General features: G+C 51.6%; 8 protein-coding genes across 14 annotated transcripts; 5 read left to right on the top strand and 3 right to left on the bottom strand.

Annotated features, from left to right (window-relative positions):
• Nucleotides 1-39: 39 nt before the first annotated feature.
• On the top strand, nucleotides 40-1,423 carry PPTG_02801. Of its 2 annotated transcripts, XM_008894074.1 has the most exons (5): nucleotides 40-210; nucleotides 280-436; nucleotides 505-617; nucleotides 692-889; nucleotides 974-1,423. In XM_008894074.1, exons 1-5 carry the CDS (start codon nucleotides 154-156, stop codon nucleotides 1,286-1,288), a joined length of 840 nt encoding a protein of 279 aa, XP_008892322.1. In that variant the 5' UTR covers nucleotides 40-153; the 3' UTR covers nucleotides 1,289-1,423. The 2 variants fall into 2 exon arrangements, with proteins under 2 accessions (XP_008892322.1, XP_008892321.1); XM_008894073.1 differs by having other exon boundaries at nucleotides 40-436.
• A 289-nt stretch (nucleotides 1,424-1,712) lies between these two features.
• PPTG_02800 (transaldolase) lies at nucleotides 1,713-3,063 on the top strand. The gene has a single exon (XM_008894072.1). The coding sequence runs from the start codon at nucleotides 1,779-1,781 to the stop codon at nucleotides 2,781-2,783; it is 1,005 nt and encodes a 334-aa protein (XP_008892320.1). The 5' UTR covers nucleotides 1,713-1,778; the 3' UTR covers nucleotides 2,784-3,063.
• Nucleotides 2,912-5,229, top strand: PPTG_02799 (hypothetical protein). Its single transcript, XM_008894071.1, has 3 exons — nucleotides 2,912-3,777; nucleotides 3,854-4,061; nucleotides 4,130-5,229. Exons 1-3 carry the CDS (start codon nucleotides 3,093-3,095, stop codon nucleotides 4,911-4,913), a joined length of 1,677 nt encoding a protein of 558 aa, XP_008892319.1. The 5' UTR covers nucleotides 2,912-3,092; the 3' UTR covers nucleotides 4,914-5,229.
• PPTG_02798 (hypothetical protein) lies at nucleotides 4,924-7,126 on the bottom strand. Of its 5 annotated transcripts, XM_008894066.1 has the most exons (9): nucleotides 6,558-7,126; nucleotides 6,345-6,468; nucleotides 6,161-6,267; nucleotides 6,011-6,086; nucleotides 5,857-5,939; nucleotides 5,626-5,791; nucleotides 5,382-5,558; nucleotides 5,231-5,313; nucleotides 4,924-5,166 (listed from the first exon to the last, which is right to left on the bottom strand). In XM_008894066.1, the coding sequence occupies exons 1-9, from the start codon at nucleotides 6,699-6,701 to the stop codon at nucleotides 5,014-5,016; spliced, it is 1,113 nt and encodes a 370-aa protein (XP_008892314.1). In that variant the 5' UTR covers nucleotides 6,702-7,126; the 3' UTR covers nucleotides 4,924-5,013. The 5 variants fall into 5 exon arrangements, with proteins under 5 accessions (XP_008892314.1, XP_008892317.1, XP_008892318.1 ...); XM_008894069.1 differs by having other exon boundaries at nucleotides 6,161-6,468; XM_008894070.1 differs by having other exon boundaries at nucleotides 6,011-6,267.
• On the top strand, nucleotides 6,451-11,420 carry PPTG_02797. Of its 2 annotated transcripts, XM_008894064.1 has the most exons (7): nucleotides 6,451-6,843; nucleotides 6,936-7,392; nucleotides 7,461-7,880; nucleotides 7,945-8,679; nucleotides 8,757-9,014; nucleotides 9,079-9,730; nucleotides 9,820-11,420. In XM_008894064.1, the coding sequence occupies exons 1-7, from the start codon at nucleotides 6,740-6,742 to the stop codon at nucleotides 10,185-10,187; spliced, it is 2,994 nt and encodes a 997-aa protein (XP_008892312.1). In that variant the 5' UTR covers nucleotides 6,451-6,739; the 3' UTR covers nucleotides 10,188-11,420. The 2 variants fall into 2 exon arrangements, with proteins under 2 accessions (XP_008892312.1, XP_008892313.1); XM_008894065.1 differs by having other exon boundaries at nucleotides 6,451-7,392.
• Nucleotides 10,199-11,627, bottom strand: PPTG_02796 (hypothetical protein; the record flags this gene model as incomplete). Its single annotated transcript, XM_008894063.1, has 2 exons — nucleotides 10,199-11,328; nucleotides 11,409-11,627. The coding sequence occupies 2 exons, from the start codon at nucleotides 11,625-11,627 to the stop codon at nucleotides 10,264-10,266; spliced, it is 1,284 nt and encodes a 427-aa protein (XP_008892311.1). The 3' UTR covers nucleotides 10,199-10,263.
• A 561-nt stretch (nucleotides 11,628-12,188) lies between these two features.
• On the top strand, nucleotides 12,189-18,725 carry PPTG_02795 (hypothetical protein). Its single transcript, XM_008894062.1, has 3 exons — nucleotides 12,189-12,772; nucleotides 12,839-17,699; nucleotides 17,773-18,725. The coding sequence occupies exons 1-3, from the start codon at nucleotides 12,263-12,265 to the stop codon at nucleotides 17,985-17,987; spliced, it is 5,586 nt and encodes a 1,861-aa protein (XP_008892310.1). The 5' UTR covers nucleotides 12,189-12,262; the 3' UTR covers nucleotides 17,988-18,725.
• Nucleotides 17,932-19,195, bottom strand: PPTG_02794 (hypothetical protein). The gene is made up of 3 exons (XM_008894061.1): nucleotides 18,762-19,195; nucleotides 18,620-18,689; nucleotides 17,932-18,550 (listed from the first exon to the last, which is right to left on the bottom strand). Exons 1-3 carry the CDS (start codon nucleotides 19,131-19,133, stop codon nucleotides 18,129-18,131), a joined length of 864 nt encoding a protein of 287 aa, XP_008892309.1. The 5' UTR covers nucleotides 19,134-19,195; the 3' UTR covers nucleotides 17,932-18,128.
• Nucleotides 19,196-19,439: the final 244 nt, after the last annotated feature.

The following is a 19,439-nucleotide window of genomic DNA, read 5'->3' as shown; positions in this document are numbered from 1 at the left end:
CAGTAGCCTTTTAACACTGTTTCAGTACATTGCGTTTTACCAGAATCGGGTCCGATTGCATAATCGCCATCTGCTTTGACCTGCAACCACAGGCGATCCCACCAAGCGCGTGCCTCGAGCTCATTTCATAGCTCGGCAGCAAGCGAGACCAGGATGGCCAACAGCTCAGACAACGCGCCCCCGGAGCGCGGCTTCTTCCCCGCTCTATTGGTGCGTTTCCTCTCTGTTGCGATGGAAACCTGTATGTGGTGGTGTTCACGCTTTGGTTGGTCTGTCCAGGGTGGAGCAGTAGCTGGGACTTCCGTTGACATTGCGCTGTTCCCACTTGACACCATCAAGACGCGGCTGCAATCAGCCCATGGTTTCTTCAAGGCTGGTGGCTTCCGAGGCATTTACTCGGGTCTGTCTGCTGCCGCTGCTGGATCAGCTCCTGGAGGTGTGAAATTAGTCGTGACATACTTGCTGCCGAATGATGCTTAACTCTTGCTCTATCTTGACAATCAGGCGCGCTCTTCTTTAGCACTTATGAGACTTCCAAGTCGCTGATTGGCATGGCCGTTCCGAACCAAAAGCACTCGCCGCTGGTGCACATGGCAGCCGCTGCGTCGGGTGAAATGGTGCGAGATTGAGCCGTGTGATCAATGTCTAGCCTATAGTGCTGATGAAGGTAATTGGTTGATTGTCCGTCCAGGCGGCATGTTTGGTGCGCACTCCTACGGAGATTGTAAAGCAGCGGATGCAGACTGGTGTCTACAAGTCGCTACCGGAAGCGCTCAATGCTATTCGCGCGGCGGAGGGCGTAGCGGGGTTCTACCGGGGCTACTGGAGCATGATAGCGCGCGAGATTCCCTTTTCGTTTATCCAGTTCCCGCTTTGGGAGGGTTTGAAGGTACGCTACTTAAATGCTAATGCGGTATACTAGTAGGTAAGCGAAACTAACGGTTGTATTGCGTGACATGGTTTATCAACACAGTACCAATGGTCCAAGCAGCAGAACGCTCCCGTGTCCTCACTGCAGGGTGCAGTCTGCGGATCAATTGCCGGTGGCGTAGCAGCATCCATCACGACACCGCTCGACGTGGTGAAGACGCGGCTCATGCTCGGCAAGGACGCCAAGGGCGTTCCGTACAAGGGCACGCTGAGCACGCTTTCGCGTGTGTACACTGACGAAGGCTTAAAGCGTCTGTTCTCAGGCGTGGGGCCGCGCACAATGTGGATCAGTATCGGCGGCTTTGTCTTCTTCGGTATGTACGAGAAGGCTACCTCCACGTTCACTGCGATCATCTAGAGCGACGGTAGTTGCAGATAGGATAATGACACTTATCGATAAAGAAATGTTGCGGTGCTCTCGCTGAAGGACGGCACCGTCTAGATCGGCACCGTCTAGATCGTCAATTGATTCACGAGGTTTCTTGAAATGAGCACCTAACTTAACACCAATGCTGACGGCCAGGCAAGGTGTACCATACTGGGGCCCAGTCTGGGCCGATGATGAAGAAATACATATCCGTACCTTGATGTGTATTCATGGTCAACTTCATCATCACTTTGATCGCGTCCAGAGCTGCTACGTCACTCACTTGGAAGGGATAGGTAAACTTGGGCTCACAATCACTCGCCAGTATGTAACGAATACTTTATCCAAGTCAAATTGTCGCACCAACGGTGTCCGCCCCAATCAGCCGTCGAGCATTCGGATATCCACGCTCACTTTCGAATCTGCGCGCTAAGGATCAAGTACCCTCAGCTCCTCTCTAACCTACCTACACTCCATCAAGATGGCTGCCTCCCCGAACAAGAAGCTCCGCGAAGCCTCGCAGCTGGACCAGCTCAAGCAGTTCACCACTGTGGTGGCTGACACGGGCGACTTCGAACAGATCAACAAGTACAAGCCGCAGGACGCCACCACCAACCCGTCGCTGCTGTTCAAGGCTGCCCAGATGGAGCAGTACTCGGCACTTGTGGACGACGCCGTCGCGTACGGCAAGGGCCTGTCGGCTGACCTTTCCGAGAAGGAGCGCCTGGGCTTCGTCATTGACAAGCTGTCGGTGAACTTCGGCCTGGAGATCCTCAAGGTCGTGCCAGGCTACGTGTCGACTGAGGTCGATGCCCGCTTGAGCTTCGACACGGAGGGCACGATCGCGCGCGCTCACCGCATTATCGATCTGTACGAAAAGGCTGGCATCAAGAAGGACCGCATCCTCATTAAGATTGCCTCCACTTGGGAAGGTATCCAGGCCTGCAAGCACCTGCAGAAGGAGGGCATCTCCTGCAACATGACGCTGCTCTTCGGCTTCGCCCAGGCTGTGGGTTGCGCTGAGGCTGGTGCCACTCTCATTTCGCCCTTCGTGGGCCGTATCCTTGACTGGCACAAGGCCAAGACCGGCAAGTCCAGCTACGAGTCCCACGAAGACCCTGGCGTCGTGTCTGTGACCAAGATCTACCAGTACTACAAGAAGTACGGCTACAAGACTATCGTCATGGGCGCCAGCTTCCGTAACACTGGTGAGATCACTGAGCTGGCTGGCTGTGACCGCCTGACTATCTCCCCCGCACTCCTAGAGGAGCTGACCAAGTCGACGGCCCCTCTGGCAAAGAAGCTGGACTCCGAGACGGCCGCCAAGGCCTACACGGGCGAGAAGCTGTCGTACGACGAGAAGGACTTCCGTCTGAGCATGAACGAGGACGCCATGGCCACGGAGAAGCTCGCTGAGGGCATCCGCGGCTTTAGCGCCGACATTGTCAAGCTCGAGCAAATCCTCAAGGCCAAGCTCAGCGCTTAAGGTATCATGGGCGTCAACCTCAACGTTTGGGTCAATGACCCCAGCCAGTCGAGATTATAGGAATTTCTGCGTCGATGTTCCTAGTAAATATCTAGACATCGTCGCACGAGTTTAACAAACAAACACCATTGCTTTATCTGTTGCTGCCTCATCCTCAAGTTGAGGACCTCAACCATGGAGGGAAGAAATCTTTCGATCTTTCAACAACAAGATCGTCGTACTTAAAGGACGCTTTTAAGTACGATTCACACTCAAATAGCCGAAAGCCTCAATTGGTTATTGGCGCGCGCGTTAAGCAGCGGAGGGATCATGGTCAACTTCGGCGACGATTTCCAGCTGAGCCGCTGGTTCAACAATAGCAACAGCTCCAACAGCAGTGCGCACGGCACTGACAGTGAGGATGGCGACGCCGCAGGATCGGTGGATGACGCAGTGGCCCCGTCGACGAGCGTGAATCTGGCCGAGTGTTTTATTTGCCACATGCCCAACCCAGAGTTCATGTCCACCAACACAGTCAAGAAGGCCCCGCCCGTGCCTGTGTGCTCCGTGGGATGTGAGGCCAAGTACCTTGAGATGAAGGGGATGCGACCGTCAGGCGACTCGCGAAACGCGGACCCGAACCATTGCTTCGTGTGCCAGGCTCCCGATCCGGAGTACTCCGTCAGCTCGCGTGGAACCGTGACCCCTGTATGCAGCAAAGAGTGTGAGGAGACTTTTCTGTGCCGGAAGAAACAGCGCGGGAACGACGATGGAGACGGCGGAACGGCATCCAAGCGCTCCAAGAGCGACAACGCGGAACCTGCCAAGCGTCAGCGACGCACGCTCAACTTTCTGGGCGATCAGCTGCTCGATAGTTCGGACGGCAAGGGCTATAAGAGCTGGTGGCTGGGTGCACTTACCTTCTACGACTTTGTGTATCAACGCCATGGAATGTGGCACAGTTACTCCATCAGCAACGACGTGCCGCGTGTCGACCCATGCCTGATTAAATTCGGTAAGTTTTCGGAGTGCGCTACAGTAGGTTTCAGATTTTAATGGCTCGTGTTGTGCTATGTGGTGCTTGTTTTTAGCAACTTGCAACATTTATCGCGAACTGGATCGCAGTACTGCGTATCTCCGAAAGCATGTACTTCGATGGCAACAATCTCACCAGGGACGCCTGGGTCTGCGCGAAGTTTTGTGGATGGCAGTGGTGTTCAGGTATTGCAACCAACTGGAAACTTTTTACAAGCTCAAGGGGATTCCTAGCTCCGACGATTTTCCCCACTTTAGTAAGCGGTACGATTTATTTTCCCTCGTGAAACAATGTAGTAATCAGCACCGCTAATTATTTGTTGATACTGCAGACTGCTAGCAATGACGAAGCGCACCGCTGACTGTGATCTACTGGCTGGCGACCGTGACCTTACGGTGGTCTCTTACCTGGATACACTGGAGAAGTTTCTACAGAACATTGATGATACCACAGTGGCGGTGAAGGAATGCACCACTTCCGAGGGCATCTTTGAGACCCTCCGCAAGTTCCAAGACAACGTGCTTGGATCATTTACGTGCTGGCAGGTGGTGTGCGATCTGATGGAGCTGCACATGCTGGTTCAGGACTTCATCACGGACGATTTTGTATGGCTCAGCCTAGACGCGAGGAAGAGCCTGATTCAGATTTTTGGCAAGAACCGTGCGCGCCCATCGGAATACGTCGCACTTGCGCAGTTACTGCAACAACGCCAGCTCCAAGGCTTTAAGGCTCTTCAGGTGGATTTCCCGTTCTTTATGAGCCAGAAGCTGGACTTGAAGAACATTGGACACGCACTGCACAGCTTTCAGGTGTATCGCAACATGAAACTAATGGAGCATAAGCAAATCCACAAGCAGGAGCCTGGAACCTCGCAACCTGTGCCGTACAATTCACGTACGTACATGATGGACTCGGAGAACTGTGAGGTCTGCTCGCACCCTGAAAATGAGGACGAACTTGTACTGTGCGATATGTGCCAGCGCATGTTCCACAAGTACTGCATCAACATGAAGGAGCTGCCTCCGGCCTCGTGGGTGTGCGCTGCGTGCAAGAAGCTGCAAAACTATCCTCATGAAGGCCTGGTTGTGGAGCAGGAAGTTATCTCCATCGATTAAACTAGGTAGCCGTTGCTCACCAAGAGGGTCATGGTAGGTCTCATTCAAGGCGTTTGATTCAAATACACAAACGTTCGCCAAAGCTACAGTAGATGACAGCTCACGAGCAGTTAGCCTTTGAGTCAGCAAGAGTTTTCTTCGGTGTACGCCCTTCATCCTTCCTCTCCCAGCGGTTCTTGACAACTTGATAGTGCGAATCGTTTTTCCAAACGTAGTAAAATGCGATCACGTCTCCGGACGACTTGCTGCCAATCTGCAGCGCGTACACATAGCAACTTCAGAAGTCAACGCAAAACTAGCATCCATTTTTGACTTACCACTTCGGCAATTCGCGTGAAATCCTTGCCGTAACACTCAATCGCGACCTCGAATACTCTGATCTCGAATGGAGTCCACATATCTAGAAACGTACAACAAACACTATCAGCATTTTTTAGATGTGCACACGCGAATGAGGTGGATACTTACCTAGCACGGCTGGAACACGCAACGGTGACAACCCCTTGAGACCTTGCTGGAAGGATGGCACCCGCTGCAAGCCAAACTCCGAAATCTTTTGCCTCTTGTGGTGAGACGCGTAGGCTGGTTGGGGAGCATACATTGCTCGTGCAGCATCGAGATAATCTTGGATGTAAATCTGTCGCTCTGTGTGATTGTTGGAGCCAGAGTTTAATACGAAACGCAGGCCGCAAATCCATTCAACGGCACGTACTTCGAAGGCGATCCATCAGCTTGAGCGTCTCACTTGATACATTCGGCTCGGGTTCCGGCAAGAAATCGTCCGACAGGTTGCCATCGTCTCGAGTTTTCGCACATGATCCGTGTTTCTTCCAGATATAGTAGAACGCAATTGTGTCCTTTACAGTCTTCCTTGGAAGCTGTGAAATGTAGCAATAAGTGAGCACATGAAGAGCACCTAGCATTTTTCCCTGGTTTATTGAACCTGTTCAGCAATTGCGTAGAAATCCTTTCCGAAGCGTTCATAGGCTTCCTCGAAGAGCCCGATTTCAAGCCCCGTCCAGTCATCTGCACATTACGGCACCTCCTATTAGCTCTTGATCGCTCGAGAAGGGGATACTTGAAAACCACAAACATACCGAGAACCTGATGCCCTCGAAGTGGAGACACCAGCGCTGCCAATGCGTCGAATGTGGATCGGCTTTTCAGTCCGTACTGCAATTCACAAAATAAGTTGCAAGAATCATTTAGCGCCATAATGCCAAGATCAGTGTCCATCGCGATCTCACCGAGTTGGGCTTCATCTTCAAGATAGCCGCGGGCCGCTTCATCTGGAACTGCATTTCGTACAGCGCCCGTGCCGCTCGAAAATATCGTCGCATGTTGCTCAATTTCACTGCCCAGTCGCCCACCGCAACAACATCAAAGTCAGGGTCCGAGCAGCTTCTTCTGCATCTTCCAGCATCCAATTACCATCAGCATTTGCAGCGTCGGAAGCCTCATCTCCTCGCCAAATAGACGCGGCTGGCACAACTTCCTGTCCTTCTCGATCGTCTGCACTGCCCGCATCGTCACCACTGGCATTGTCCAGCCGCAGCTGCCATGAACGATCAATTAGTGATGCTAAACTCGACCCATTCTCATGACCAAAAGCGCTTTAAACGCCGCGAAATTTGCGCTACTCACCGGACTGGTTCTCCTCTGTACCCTCAGCAGCGCCGCCTTGTTGGGCGTCAGCGGCGAGCGCTCGTCAGACTCACTTCGTGACTCGACGTCGACACTGCCAGCGCGACTGCGGCGCGCCATTTTGTCAGTTAGAAAGTGTTGCATTCATTTAAGTACGATCTCCACTCTTCAGCTTCAAAGCGATGACGCCGGCAGCAACCCGCGGGGCTGAGCACGCGGGCGATGCGGCCGACTTCCTGCGTCGCCTGTCGGTCGCGGACGCCAAAGTGCTGTTAGAGAGGACGAGGTGCGTCGTGTGTGGTGACTTAATAGTGCAGGGGAAGTCTCTGTCTCTCAGGATACGTTAATCTCTTAAGAATGACAATCTCTACTATGCAGGAAGGAGAAGGAGACCAAGACCAAGGAGATGCAGAAGATGATCGGTGTGCGCTATCGAGACCTTATCGAGTCGGCAGACAAGATCGTGAACATGCACTCGGCCGCGCTGCGTCTCGAGGTGTCACTCAAGGAGATGCCTGACATGTGGAAGCACATGGAGCTGTCTCTAGGCGGCGCGTTGGCCGTGGAGGGCCAACCTGGCAATAGCACAGAAGAAGAACCTTCGAAAACGCAGAAGGGGGAACTGTCAGACGAAGCTACGGATGCAGACAAGGTGTCGTTCCTGGTGGAGGTCCCCGAGAAGATGTGGCAGCTGCTGGATGAAGGAGAATCACTGCAGGCGCTGGAATTCTACCAACGAGTGACCACGATCCATAGTGAATGCGCTGCGAAGGCTGCAGAGAACGAGTTTCCATTCCTGCAGACCCAGTGGACGTGCATTCAGTGCTTTCGACCTGTAGGTGGTGGAACTATTGAGTGTTTACAATTGTATGGGCGCTAATAAGTTTGGTGGTGTCGTTGTAGAGGATGGTATCGTGCGCCAAGAGCTATCTGACTTGTCGAGGCAAGGAAAGCCGATTTTATGCCGATAATTTGTGTACACTTGCTGTGCTGAACGACCCTCCTATTGGAGCTGACAAGCTGTTTGAAGTCTTTTTGGAGTCTCGCTCCAAGTGGATGACTCCACTCCATAAACGAGATGAGAATGAGCCAGCGGTGTATAAATCTTCGTTGAAGAAGGAGCGCGTGCTGATGATCATTTTGAAGTCGATCAGCTTGACGATGGCTCAGACGGAGGAAATCTTTGGCTGTGGAAGCGAAAGCGGCCTGTTGAAATCGATTTCTCAGCTACCATTAAGCTTTAAAGACCAGTTGGAGCAGTTTGTTTCATCAGGCAAAATGCTTAAAATGCTGAGCGAGTGGTTCGAGCGGAAGCACCGACAGGTAATCAAGAAATGTGTAGTTTCTGCTTCACTTGTGATGTTAACCATGTGCCTTGTGACTGCAGATAATGGCGTTAGCTTCGCCGATTATTTCAAGTATTGACTCGATCTCGCAACTCTCACGAGTGCAATCGAAACTATATGTCGTCAACAAGAACAGTGGTGGCTGTCTGAACGTGAAGCTGTGGGGCCAGGTGCTTCGTGAAGCACTTGGCAGTATGGAGAAGCCATTAAACGTTCCTGTTGATTCCGTTTTTTCGGTTCTCTTTGCCAAAGCATTTCGGAGGCGAACGCGTGATTTGGTGCAGAACTCGTTCGTGGAAGCGCTCGAAACGATTAAAACTCAGATCCGTGCGAGCTTGGAAGACACGGCTGCAAGTATTTCTCGAAGTGATTATAGGCTCAGAAACGTGAAATTCTACGACTACTTCGAAACTATTCAGAAGAAGGCGGCCGATCTGGATGCAAGTGATCTTCAGAGTGTCCTGATCGAAGAGTTTCTTCGAACACTATTTAAGCTAGTGATTTTTTTCGAGCAGGAGTATCCACTCCAAATGAACCAGAAGGCCAATGCCGCGAATGGTGCAGTTCAACTACCAAGCGTTTTTCTAAGCATCTCCAACATGTTGGCGGGAATCGTAGCTGGATTTCATCCTCAGATGACCAAGTTGTTCCCAGGAAGCTCGACTATTGTTTCAATACCGGAGAAAGACCCCTCGCTCTCGATAGTTGGTCCAGTCTTTGAAAGGTACTCCAACAGTGGTTTCGTGATGAAGACACAGCTAGCAGTCGCGTTGGAGGTGAGCTCTTTAAGCTTGGCTGCTGATGTCCAGTAAACTTTTGTGGCTGAACTAACTTGTGTGCTGTCGTTTTGTAGGAAATCCTAGGGAATGGAGAAAAGACGCAGGCCTGCTTTATTGACGAAGAGCTCGGGCGAGTCAACGCTGTGGGGTTCCATTCTCTTTATCTTGTTTCTGAGATAAAGCAGAAAGCGTCGTACCCACAGTTATTTGTGAACGTACTGCACGGACTGTCAAAAAAGTATTGTGAGGCTTGGGCTACTATTCTTCTAGAGCAGAAGATCGAACCGTTGCGCGAGCTGTTGCTTGTTGAGCAGTACGATTCAACCAACGAGGTACGACTCTACTGGCATTACACTTAACAGTTGGCAGCTAACGACTCTCTTGCGGCTTTGGTAGGAATGGATCGCTACTCATGAAGGTTGGATCGAGCAAGTGATTTCCGATGAAGTCCTTGATGGAGACACTGATGGCTCGTCTTCGGAATCTGAGATGGCCTTCGGTGATGAAAAGGTTTGGCTGCCATGGTGCGAAACGCCGACAGTATCCAGCTTTCTTTTCTCGTGCTGCTACAGCTTGGACGATGCGAACCGGTTGGTTCAGAACTCCATCGGAACTAAAGACGAGCAGATCAGGTTGATGCAGCGTACTATTCGAGAAGTTCTCGTGGAGCAACTTACCATCGTAAGCGTGGCCGTGTATGATGCCGCCGTCTCACTACTTGTAGATGCCAAGGCAACTCAAGATGATTCGGTTTTGAACTTCGGCGAGTGTTGCATCCAGCAGTTCCTCTTTGACATGTATTTTGTCCGCGCGACATTGGGCTTTTCCGACTTCATTCGCTTTGGCTGGGGCGACGAGTTGAACCCCGAAGACTGCTCTCCTGGATTATTGAAGCTGAAGAGCTTGTTCGAGCGTATGCGGGAGTTTATCGATCCAGTGGACTGGGAGATTTATGGACCGCAGCTGATTGAAAATGTGGTGCTGCAATTCCGGAAAAGCCGACTGCTCTTTTCATCGCTGTCAGAATCGAACGACATCAACAAAATCAGTAAGTCGTCGCTTGTGCTTGATGTGGGAGTTGGTGGGTGTGAATTGATCCGGGTTCCTAATGTACTGCTTTGTTGCTGTGCTCTTTAGATGGAAAAGAGATCGTCATTGGAGCTCAAGACACAAGGCCATTAGCACGGATTGCAGAGCCTGTTGCCAGGTTCTCGCTGCTTCCCGTTCCTTCGAGTCGCCGTAAGTTCCAGCGTACCATGTCGTCGACGTCGCGTTCAAGTGAGAATGATATAGCTGAAGGGCGAAGCAGAGCAAATAGCTCCACTCTGTTCCATGAACGCACAGATGATGCGTCTCAGTCGTCAACCACGAAGTTGCAGAACTTGTTGTCGTCATCGACGAGCTCAAATCTCTTCTCGGCAGCGACTTCAGGCACCAATTTGCTTTCTTCCGCGGCGAAAGGCATCGGATTTCTGTCGTCTGCAACGACCAACAAATACTTCTGAGAACAATAACGTGGGGTCTGTCAAAAACGCAATTGCTCGTATTGATCTCTATTAGATGGTATGCTGATCACAAAATCTACTCAACAAACTTCATGGATGAGCCTTTGGAAAGAGCTCCCCATTGCTGGTCATACACCTTAGCAAAAGCCCCAATCTCAGCGTTCTTAACAGACGAATCCTTATCCTCAGAGAAGAATTCGTTCGTAACAACGCTCAGCGTGTCTGCCATCAGATCCCGAATAACAAAGTGCAGACGATCACCCGTTTGCTTGAAATCCGGACCGGGGTTGAATTCCAGCAGCCACACGTTGAAGTCCTCGTCAACCATGAAGTCGACGCCGTAAATCTCGAAGCAGTTCGGAAGTGGCTGGAAAACCGAGAACTCGCCCTTGTAAGCGTCGAATGTCTCGGCTGTGATCTGGCCAATGTCAGCAAGAATCTTCGCCTTCTTGCCGGCAGGATCAGCGATGCCTTGCTCAGCCAGAATGCCTTCAATGTCGTCCAGTAACAGCACGCATTCGCTCTCAACAAAGTCTGGGTGGCTCTGTTGCTGGAAAGTGTTGGTGATGTGCGAGTAGTTGTTGTCCGTATCAGCCTCACGGTATTGCTCCAGAGCGCAAAGCACAAGGCAGTGCTGGTACACGAACACCTTTAGACCACCAACCGCGAGAACATACACGCGGATGTGGAACTTGCGGCCACGCAGCAACAGTGGCCGCTGGATATACTCCTGGACAACCCACTCGCGGATGTCGGTCCACTCGTTGACAATGCTACGTAGCTTCTTGAAGTCTTTGATCACATTAACCTCAGCGCCCTTGTTGGTAGCACTGGGTTTCATGATCCACGTATTGTTCTCGTTCTCGAGTGTTTGCCTTACCTCCCACAGACACGAGTCCAGACGCTGACGAAAGGAGATGCCGAACTGGGCCATACTCTCATCGTAAGCTTCCCAGGTGTCCACCACAATGGTGCGTGGAAGAGCCTTACTCAGCATGCAGTCCGGGTGCTTCATAATGTACTTGGACAGGTAGATCGACAGCTGTGCCTTCCGTGAGAGCCCTTTGCGGACGCAGTAGGCGTTGGCCACCACCTTTCCAGCCAGGACATTTTTCCAGTCCAGATTTTCATACTCGTCCCACTGCAACCACAGCAACAAAGGCAATCGTTAGGACTTACAAACTACAAAGCGCACATTTTGTTAAGAATTGTGTTACGTACGATCAGATCCGGGAGATCACTGCCGTCTTCTGATACGACGGTGTACATTGCGGGGTGCAGTGCGAATGCTCGGTCCACTAGTGGCGCCACGTACTCGCTGGGAACGCCGACACGCGCCACCAATCCATCCTTGTATCCTTCTGCTGCCTCGCCCGCCAGCAATCGGTACTTGATGGCACACGCCAACTCGCTCGTCTGCCAGTGCACTGCGTCCTGCATGATTGTCGACGAGTGGCCTGTGACGCACCACGTACCCTAAACGTCATCTGATTGGATGAAAATAGAAGCATATCATTTCAAAAAGTGAACCCACTTGAAGTGACGAGAGCAGTGTTCCAGTCAGGTTGTACTCACCAGACAATTTAGCTAAAAGCGACGGCATCGCTTCCTGAAGAAGTTGGAGCTAAAGTGGTGATACACTCGGCAAATGCAAAGTGACCCAAAGCTTATGTTACTTGCTTCAGTAACTTTACCGCAGGATTTTGACGCCTTGTAAAACTGGCATTTTCGATCTTTCAAATCCAGTTAACCTTTGGTTATTGACTCGACGTTATCATTTCTACAACTCTCGCGTTTCAATTGGCTGCAACCGCTACGTGTACAACGTCATTGCTTTTCACGCCATGAACATGGCGATCTGCATCAATTCGAAAGCACTGCTCACTTGAAATTGCGTTGCTTCTCTACTCAATTTACCCACGCCTAAACGTTTAATTTGGGACACAGCTGGATTTTCACTCTACTTGAAGCACCATTTATTTCGGGCCAAATCGTATCTCACCAAATCAGGAGCATAAGGTTCCGCCCCCCGAACAGCTCACTCTTTATTGTAGCATACGGACTCGCAGGCAGTGATGGCGGAGAAGCGGGCGGCACGCCGTGAGGGAGAGAAGGTTTGGTGCCCGGACCCTCGCAATGTATGGCAGCTGGGCACTGTGGTGGAGGATGACGGCGAGAAGTTACACGTTCTGCTGCCCGACGCCGACTCGGAGCAACAATTTACCTTCGAGCAGGTGCATCCATACGATCCATCGCACTCAGTGAACCTGGACAATGTGGCGGAGATGGACAATCTGCACGAGGCGCCGCTGCTGGATCTACTGCGACGTCGCTATCTCGAGGACAAGATCTACACCTACACTGGTGACATCCTCATCTCTATCAACCCGTACAAGAACATCCCCATGCTCTACAACTTCCCAGAACTCGACTCTATTGGCAAACTGGACAACCCCGTGCCTCACGTCTATTCGACGGCTCACGGAGCCTATCATGCAATGATGAAAGACGGTAAATGTCAGTCCATCCTCGTGTCGGGAGAGAGTGGAGCCGGCAAGACGGAGGCCTCCAAGTACATTATGCGGGTACGTCAATTATCACTGTGATAGTAATTCTTTGATTCCGGTAGCTAATTTGTAGGTATCTTGTAGTATCTGGCCAACATTTCGGAGATCGGCAAGAAGACCCCAAAGGCTCCAAAGGCGGAGAACGGTGGATCTTCGGTGGAACAGTGTGTTCTGCAGAGTAACCCGCTACTGGAGGCATTCGGTAACGCCAAGACTATCCGCAACGACAACAGTAGTCGATTCGGCAAGTTCATCAAGATCTATTACCATGCAGACGGCACCATCTCGGGTGCTACAACGAGCCACTTCTTGCTGGAAAAGAGTCGTATTGTCGGTAGTGCCGAATCCGAGCGTAATTACCACGTCTTCTACCAATTGTGTGCTGGATTATCCGCAGAAGAGAAGAACGCGTTAAAATTGAAGCCTGCGAGCGAATTTTACTTCCTCAACCAAGGGAACTGCATGCAGGTACCGGAAATCAACGACAAGAAGGACTTCAAGGAGCTTGTTGAAGCCATGGGTACAGTTGGTATCCCGCCAGAGTTACAGCGTACTATCTTCCGTCTCGTAGCCTGCGTCTTGCATTTGGGTAACGTCGAGTTCACTGAGAACGCCAAGAACGAGTCCCAGATTGCTCATCCAGAGGACGTCACGAACTTGGCTGAGTTGATGATGGTGACACCGGATGAGCTCGAGTTCGCCCTCACAAAGCGTACGATGTCCGCTGGTGCTCGTGGCTCAGTGGCAGAAATCGCTCTAACTGCTGTGGAGTCTGTCAAATCGCGTAATGGTCTGGCGAAGGACATCTTCAGCAAGATTTTCGACTGGCTCGTGTCCCAGATCAACAAGTCGACGTCCAATGTTGGCGGCAGTGCTGGAGTGGGTGCTGGCTCCAAGTTTATTGGCATATTGGATATCTTTGGCTTCGAAAGTCTGCAAGTGAATTCGTTCGAGCAGCTGTGTATCAACTACACGAACGAAATGTTGCAGCAGCAATTCAACCAGCACGTTTTCGTGTATGAGCAGGAGGTATATGTTGAAGAAGGCATCGACTTTTCACGTTTGGAGTTTAAGGACAATGGGCCGTGTCTTGATCTAATTGATAAGAAGCCGTTGGGTATCCTGCCTCTCTTGGATGAACAAGGAATGCTCGGACGACGCGCCAGTGATGAAAACTTTATTCAGAAACTACACCAGACGCATCTGCCAAAGGGAAAAGTTCCGGAGGGCAGTACTATCTACTACTCGAAGCCTCGATTCGCCACGGACGAGTTTGTGATCCACCACTACGCTGGAGAGGTCACGTACAATGTCAACGGCTTTTTGGAAAAGAACGATGATTCTCTGCACAACGATTTGATCTCGTTGATGGACAGTTCAAAGTGTGAGTTCCTGCGGAAGTTGTATCCACTAGATCAGGCTGGCGCAGCATCGGGCGGTGCCAACCCGCGCAAACCCATTCGTAAAATGGGCAATAAGATGACTGGTACTATGACTGTTGGTCGGAAATTCCGTGATCAGATGGCCAACTTGATGGTGGAACTCAAGGCTACGGCGCCTTCTTTCGTGCGTTGTGTGAAGCCAAACAACCTGCGTTTTCCGCAAGGCTGGAATGCTGAGCTGATTCTAAACCAGCTGATCTACCTCGGTGTCATGGAGACTGTGCGTATCCGACGATCAGGTTTCCCAGTTCGACGACTCTTTGAAGAATTCCACGAGAAGTATCAAATCCTGACTCGCAACGTTCCGAAGGAGAAGCGGGCGAGCATGACAGAGAAAGGTTATTGCGAAGTGATCCTTCGCTTCATTCCTCGTGAAAACTGGCAGCTTGGACACAAGAAGGTGTTCCTTCGAGACAGTCAATTGCGTATCTTGGACAACGAAGCGCGCAAGATCATGCACGAGGCCGCTATCGTCATCCAAAAGCATGTTCGTGGTCGACAGCAACGTCGAAAGTACCTGGACATGCGCGAGAAGGCCATTCGGATTCAAGCCATGACACGTATGTACTTGGCCAAGCGTCACTACCAGCTTATGCGTCACCGCATCACGCTCCTTAATGCCGTGGCAAGACAGTTTATCCAGCGACGGAAGTACCAACGACTGCGCAAGGCAACCATCCTCGTGCAGAGCCACGCCCGGGGCAATGCTGCTCGCAAGTATGCGCTTTATCTCCGTACAGCTCCACCTGCCGCAACGAAAATCCAAGCCCAAGTGCGACGCTACTTGGCTCGCAAACGCTTCCTCAAGCAGAAACACGCTGCAGCTAAAGTTGCGAATGCGCGCAAGATGCGCAGACAGCGAGCTGAGTTTTTGGAGATGCGCAACGCAGCAAATGTGATTGCTTCCAGATACAAGGGCTACGCTGCTCGCAACAAATATCGTGAGATGCAGAAGGCTGCTATCGTGTTGCACGCTGCAGGTCGTGGCTTCAATGCTCGCCTCAAATACGGTAAGAAGGCTCGTATGCGCGCTGTTGCACGCAACAAAGCGCAAATCCAGATCGCTCGTATAGTTCGCGGCTTCCTGGCGCGTCGTCACTTCCAGATTTCTCGTCGACGTATCATTATGATCCAAGCTCGCGTGCGAGCGAACCGTGTTCGTACCGAATACCTCAAGGGCCGAGAAGCTACTATCAACTCTCAGGCTATGATTCGTCGTTCACTCGTGCGCCGTAAATTCCTACGTGAGAAAAAGATGGCTACACGCATTGAGGCCTTTGGTAGAATGGTGATCTGTCGTCAGCGGTATCTCGATGAACGTAAGAAGATTATCCTTGTTCAGTCTCTCTGGCGGATGCACCGAATTCGCAAGGAATACACCAAGCGGGACCGACAGGTGACACTGCTTCAATCACTCTGGCGCTGTCATGCACAAGCAAAGAAGTACCGCGAAACGAAGGAGAAGATCATCACTATTCAAGCATTTACACGCATGTCACTTGAGCGTTCTCGCTACCTGAAATTGCGGTCGGCGGCTCGTGTGGTGCAGAGCGCTGTGCGTACGTATTTGGGTCGTCGGCAGTTCATTCGCTTCCGTCGTGGAGTGGTGAAAACCCAAGCACTTTATCGGGGCTACGTGCAGCGTAAGAAGTATCGCCAAACGGTTGAGCGAATCATCAAGGTTCAAAGTGTCTTTCGCCAGCAGAGAGCGCATAAACTGGCAGATGTGCGACGTCGGTCGATGGCTCGAGTTCTCGCTGTGGTTCGGATCTTCCTATCTCGTGTGCGAATGCGGAACCGCACACAAGCGTTGTTTGATGCCGCTAACGCCTACGACTTAACCGAGGTGCTTCATATTGCGCAGGAGATGCCAGGGATGTTACGTGTGCGTGATCGTGACCACGAAATGATGTCGTTGATCCACGTCGCAGCGAAGAATGGAGATCTGAACTTGGCGCGATTCGTTCTAGAGGAAAACCCTCAACTTGAGGATCTTGTGTATGGAAAGGATACTGCGGGCAGTACACCGCTGCATTATGCTAGTCGATTGGCACATTTGGACATGGTACGGCTACTTGCGAAGGTTGCGAACCGCAACTCAACCCCTGGCGCTCATTTCGATTTCGGGGCTGCACGTACAAGAAGCGCTAGTAGCACGAGCAGTACTAGTGATGACACGCCCGAGGCGAAGCTTCGATCTGTCTCCAGCGTTAGCACAGCGTCCATGACAACACCATCGTCACGTTCACCATCGAAGAGCGTGTCTATTGGCAATCGCAGTCCTGTGGGAGGCTTCGACCCGCGTATGCGTGGTATGTCCACCGCCTCGACGTCTTCGTTCTCGATGCAGCCAACCTTCAAACCTGGTGATCACAACGCACCCAAGCGCAATGGTCGCCGTACTCTCGTGTCTTCCAAGACAGGAAACAACCGACGTCTGTCATCAGCTATCGGTGGACTTCCTCCAGTTCTCCCTACTACAGTCCAGATCGAAGTGTACAAGGAGGGGTTCCTTCGCAAAGCGAGCGGGACTCGCTGGGCTACGAAGCGCTATGTGATGGTGGACGAGGTTTGTTTGTCCTACTACAAGACCGAGAAGGACAAGATTCCGTTGAAGATTGTCGAGCTCTGTGACGCCACAATCAAGCGTAATTCTGACGTGGACTGCTGTTTCGAGATCCGGTCTCCGCGTCTTAAGAGCTCCAAGAACCCTGATGGCATGCTCTCATTTGTCGCCGACACGGAACAAGAGGTGCATGAATGGATGCTTGCCATTCGCAAGGTTCAGGGCGTGCGTGTGACCACAACGAGTCCTCCCAACCACAACATGATCTGCATTGACAGCGGACTGCGTCGCGACTACGTCAACATGAAGAACAAGTTGGGCTTTACCCCGTTGCACTTGGCAGTACAGAATGACGAAGACGAAGGATTCGAGGCGGCCAAGGTCTGCGTCTGGCTCATTGAGAACGGCGCTGACCCGAATGCGATCGATGTGAATGGAGACACCGCACTACACTATGCAGTGGAGCTGGAGCGTTATGACCTGGTTGAAACTCTCATGAAGCGTGGCGCAGACTCAAGTATCAAGAATGTGAAGGGGCTTTCGGCCGTGGATATTGCCGAGGAGGAGGACTTGAAGGAGATTCTCAACCCAGCGACCCATGTCCCGAAGGTGGAGGAGAGTCCGGTTGAGCCTGAGGAACCCCAAGCGGACGGAATGGTTCCTGTCCAGAAACTGACTCCAGTCACTCCTTCACTCTTGCCTCCACCAGACAGATTGCACGACAGCACTTATGTGTCTGTGTTCCTGGGCGCTATTGCAGTGGCTACTGGTCCTATTATGGAGACGCCACACTTCAACCTCTACATCATGGACTATAAGGGTGCGGTCGTTGACACAGCACAGCGAACTCCAAAGTCGCTTATCCAGACCGGAGGTAACTACTGGTGGTTCGGCAACACTTGGTATCTGCAAACACCGCTCGAGCATCTCAAGGACGGTACGAGTTCATAGTCCTACCACTTCTAAGTATGTCTTTGGTGGCATGCACTGATAATAATTGCTTGTCTTAGGTTGTGTGGCGGTGATGGAGCTGCGGCATCGAAGTCTTGTCACTCAGGAGGTTGAAGTGGGCTGCTGGACCTTTTTCCATCTCGACTTAAGCAAGATCACGACGGCGCCTGCCACCTTCGAAATGTATGCGCCTCCTGTGGATCCACTCAGCAAGATCCTTGCTCGTATCCCTGGCGATTCTTTCCTGCAGGCGGAAATCAATGTGTCGCTGTAAGCGAAGTAGAAGAGCGTGTCTTGTGGTGTAGCGAAGCTCGATAATGGATAACAGCACCAGACGCTGTGCTTTGACAAGTAAAAACAAAAAAAGCATCTATTTCAGCAAAATGAGCGTGCGTACTGGCAATTGACAGCAGGTCTACAACACACGGCGCTTCTTGGCGGAGTTCATGTACGGCCGCAAGACCCACTCGTTCTCCGCTTCCTTCTGGTCGAGCGTGCCAAGCTTCACCTGGTACAATTGCAGCTCAAAGCGAGGGCCACACTCTTGAAGCTCCACCTCGCGTCCTGTCACCTTGAAGACGTGGTGACGGAACGACACAAAGTCGTTGTCGTTGGACAACGTGATAACGCGCTTAGCATCCGGCTTGGGCACTGGGAACAAGTGCTTCAGGATGTTGGCAACGCGCTTTCCTAGCGGGGTCTCGAACTGGTTGATGATGAGGTGAGGATACGCCTCCGAGATCGTAGCACGGTCTTCGATATCGTGACGCAACACAGTGTTACTCAGCGAGAAATAGGCCGTCGGACCGTAAGGCAAGTGGCACACCACCAGACCGTCTAATTAGTATAAAAAAAACACCGTCAGCACTCGGCAACAGCGTCAACTAATCGACTTCATTGTCGTACCTGGTTCACCACGGGTCTCCGTGACCAGTAGCAGATCTGTAAAGTCGTTGGATCTGGCGCTCTCCACCAACTGCAGTTGCAATAGGGAACAGATTAGTGAGCTAGCCTCTCAATATAGTGTTGCTAGTTTTCAACTGCTTACGTCTCCGATAGTGTGCGCACCACGGTTGAGACGAATGGCGTTGGGAAAGATGAGGCGAAGCTCCTGTGCAAACTGCTTGAGTCTCGAGCTCGGGTCACGCGACGTAGTGATGGCAATCTTTGGGTCGAACATACCCGCGTTCTTGTACTCGTCATCGATGTGGTTGAGCGGCTTCTCGTGGGCCTCGTCGTCGTATTCCATCTCATGGCGAAGTTTGGACTCAACGCTGCGCAGCTCCGTCGGGATGGCCTTGCCACTGCGTATGGCCTCTTTCAGCTGCTGCTTGTGCTCATACAGCGCACGTTCTTTCCCTTCGAGGCCCTTGCGGTACAGGTACTCGCGGCGCAGACGCACGTTCCTCCGGACAGACATGCTGGTAATACAGGTTGGTGGCTTTTGGACTGCGTCCAGTCGATTGATTAGCTTTCTATTCTAAATTCCTTTTTAAAAATTAGATTTTGAGATTTACAGCTTTTAAATCTAGCATTTTTCAAAAACTCGTTCATACTGGAGCAGGTGACGTTAGTACTTCGGTGAAATCCTTGTACTGTATTTTCGCCACTGACAACGTAGCTACTGCCACTTCGGGTTGAAGTGAAGTGCATCATCTCGTCACTCTAAGATTTCCAGACGCCCAGCCAACACTCGCGACAGATATCCGTCTTGCGCAATTGGCTG

The sequence above is a fragment of the Phytophthora parasitica genome, assembly GCF_000247585.1.
Source record: "Phytophthora parasitica INRA-310 unplaced genomic scaffold supercont2.2, whole genome shotgun sequence".
NCBI lineage: Eukaryota > Oomycota > Peronosporomycetes > Peronosporales > Peronosporaceae > Phytophthora > Phytophthora nicotianae.
This window is presented reverse-complemented; position numbering and strand designations above follow the sequence as displayed.

Excerpts from the sequence above, each read along its gene's own strand:
- PPTG_02801 (XM_008894073.1), top strand. The coding sequence starts at position 154 with ATGGCCAACAGCTCAGACAACGCGCCCCCGGAGCGCGGCTTCTTCCCC. Across the intron at positions 437-504 it reads TGCTGGATCAGCTCCTGGAG|GCGCGCTCTTCTTTAGCACT; the intron begins GTGTGAAATTAG and ends CTTGACAATCAG. Across the intron at positions 618-691 it reads CCGCTGCGTCGGGTGAAATG|GCGGCATGTTTGGTGCGCAC; the intron begins GTGCGAGATTGA and ends TTGTCCGTCCAG.
- PPTG_02800 (XM_008894072.1), top strand. The coding sequence starts at position 1,779 with ATGGCTGCCTCCCCGAACAAGAAGCTCCGCGAAGCCTCGCAGCTGGAC.
- PPTG_02799 (XM_008894071.1), top strand. The coding sequence starts at position 3,093 with ATGGTCAACTTCGGCGACGATTTCCAGCTGAGCCGCTGGTTCAACAAT. Across the intron at positions 3,778-3,853 it reads CCCATGCCTGATTAAATTCG|CAACTTGCAACATTTATCGC; the intron begins GTAAGTTTTCGG and ends GCTTGTTTTTAG. Across the intron at positions 4,062-4,129 it reads TTTCCCCACTTTAGTAAGCG|ACTGCTAGCAATGACGAAGC; the intron begins GTACGATTTATT and ends TTGATACTGCAG.
- PPTG_02798 (XM_008894066.1), bottom strand. The coding sequence starts at position 6,701 with ATGCAACACTTTCTAACTGACAAAATGGCGCGCCGCAGTCGCGCTGGC. Across the intron at positions 6,087-6,160 it reads TGAAGATGAAGCCCAACTCG|TACGGACTGAAAAGCCGATC; the intron begins GTGAGATCGCGA and ends TGTGAATTGCAG. Across the intron at positions 5,167-5,230 it reads TCACGCGAATTGCCGAAGTG|ATTGGCAGCAAGTCGTCCGG; the intron begins GTAAGTCAAAAA and ends TACGCGCTGCAG.
- PPTG_02797 (XM_008894064.1), top strand. The coding sequence starts at position 6,740 with ATGACGCCGGCAGCAACCCGCGGGGCTGAGCACGCGGGCGATGCGGCC. Across the intron at positions 6,844-6,935 it reads GTGCTGTTAGAGAGGACGAG|GAAGGAGAAGGAGACCAAGA; the intron begins GTGCGTCGTGTG and ends TCTACTATGCAG. Across the intron at positions 9,731-9,819 it reads GAACGACATCAACAAAATCA|ATGGAAAAGAGATCGTCATT; the intron begins GTAAGTCGTCGC and ends TGTGCTCTTTAG.
- PPTG_02795 (XM_008894062.1), top strand. The coding sequence starts at position 12,263 with ATGGCGGAGAAGCGGGCGGCACGCCGTGAGGGAGAGAAGGTTTGGTGC. Across the intron at positions 12,773-12,838 it reads CCTCCAAGTACATTATGCGG|TATCTGGCCAACATTTCGGA; the intron begins GTACGTCAATTA and ends GGTATCTTGTAG. Across the intron at positions 17,700-17,772 it reads GCTCGAGCATCTCAAGGACG|GTTGTGTGGCGGTGATGGAG; the intron begins GTACGAGTTCAT and ends TGCTTGTCTTAG.
- PPTG_02794 (XM_008894061.1), bottom strand. The coding sequence starts at position 19,133 with ATGTCTGTCCGGAGGAACGTGCGTCTGCGCCGCGAGTACCTGTACCGC. Across the intron at positions 18,690-18,761 it reads GTGCGCACACTATCGGAGAC|TTGGTGGAGAGCGCCAGATC; the intron begins GTAAGCAGTTGA and ends TTGCAACTGCAG. Across the intron at positions 18,551-18,619 it reads GGAGACCCGTGGTGAACCAG|ACGGTCTGGTGGTGTGCCAC; the intron begins GTACGACAATGA and ends TATACTAATTAG.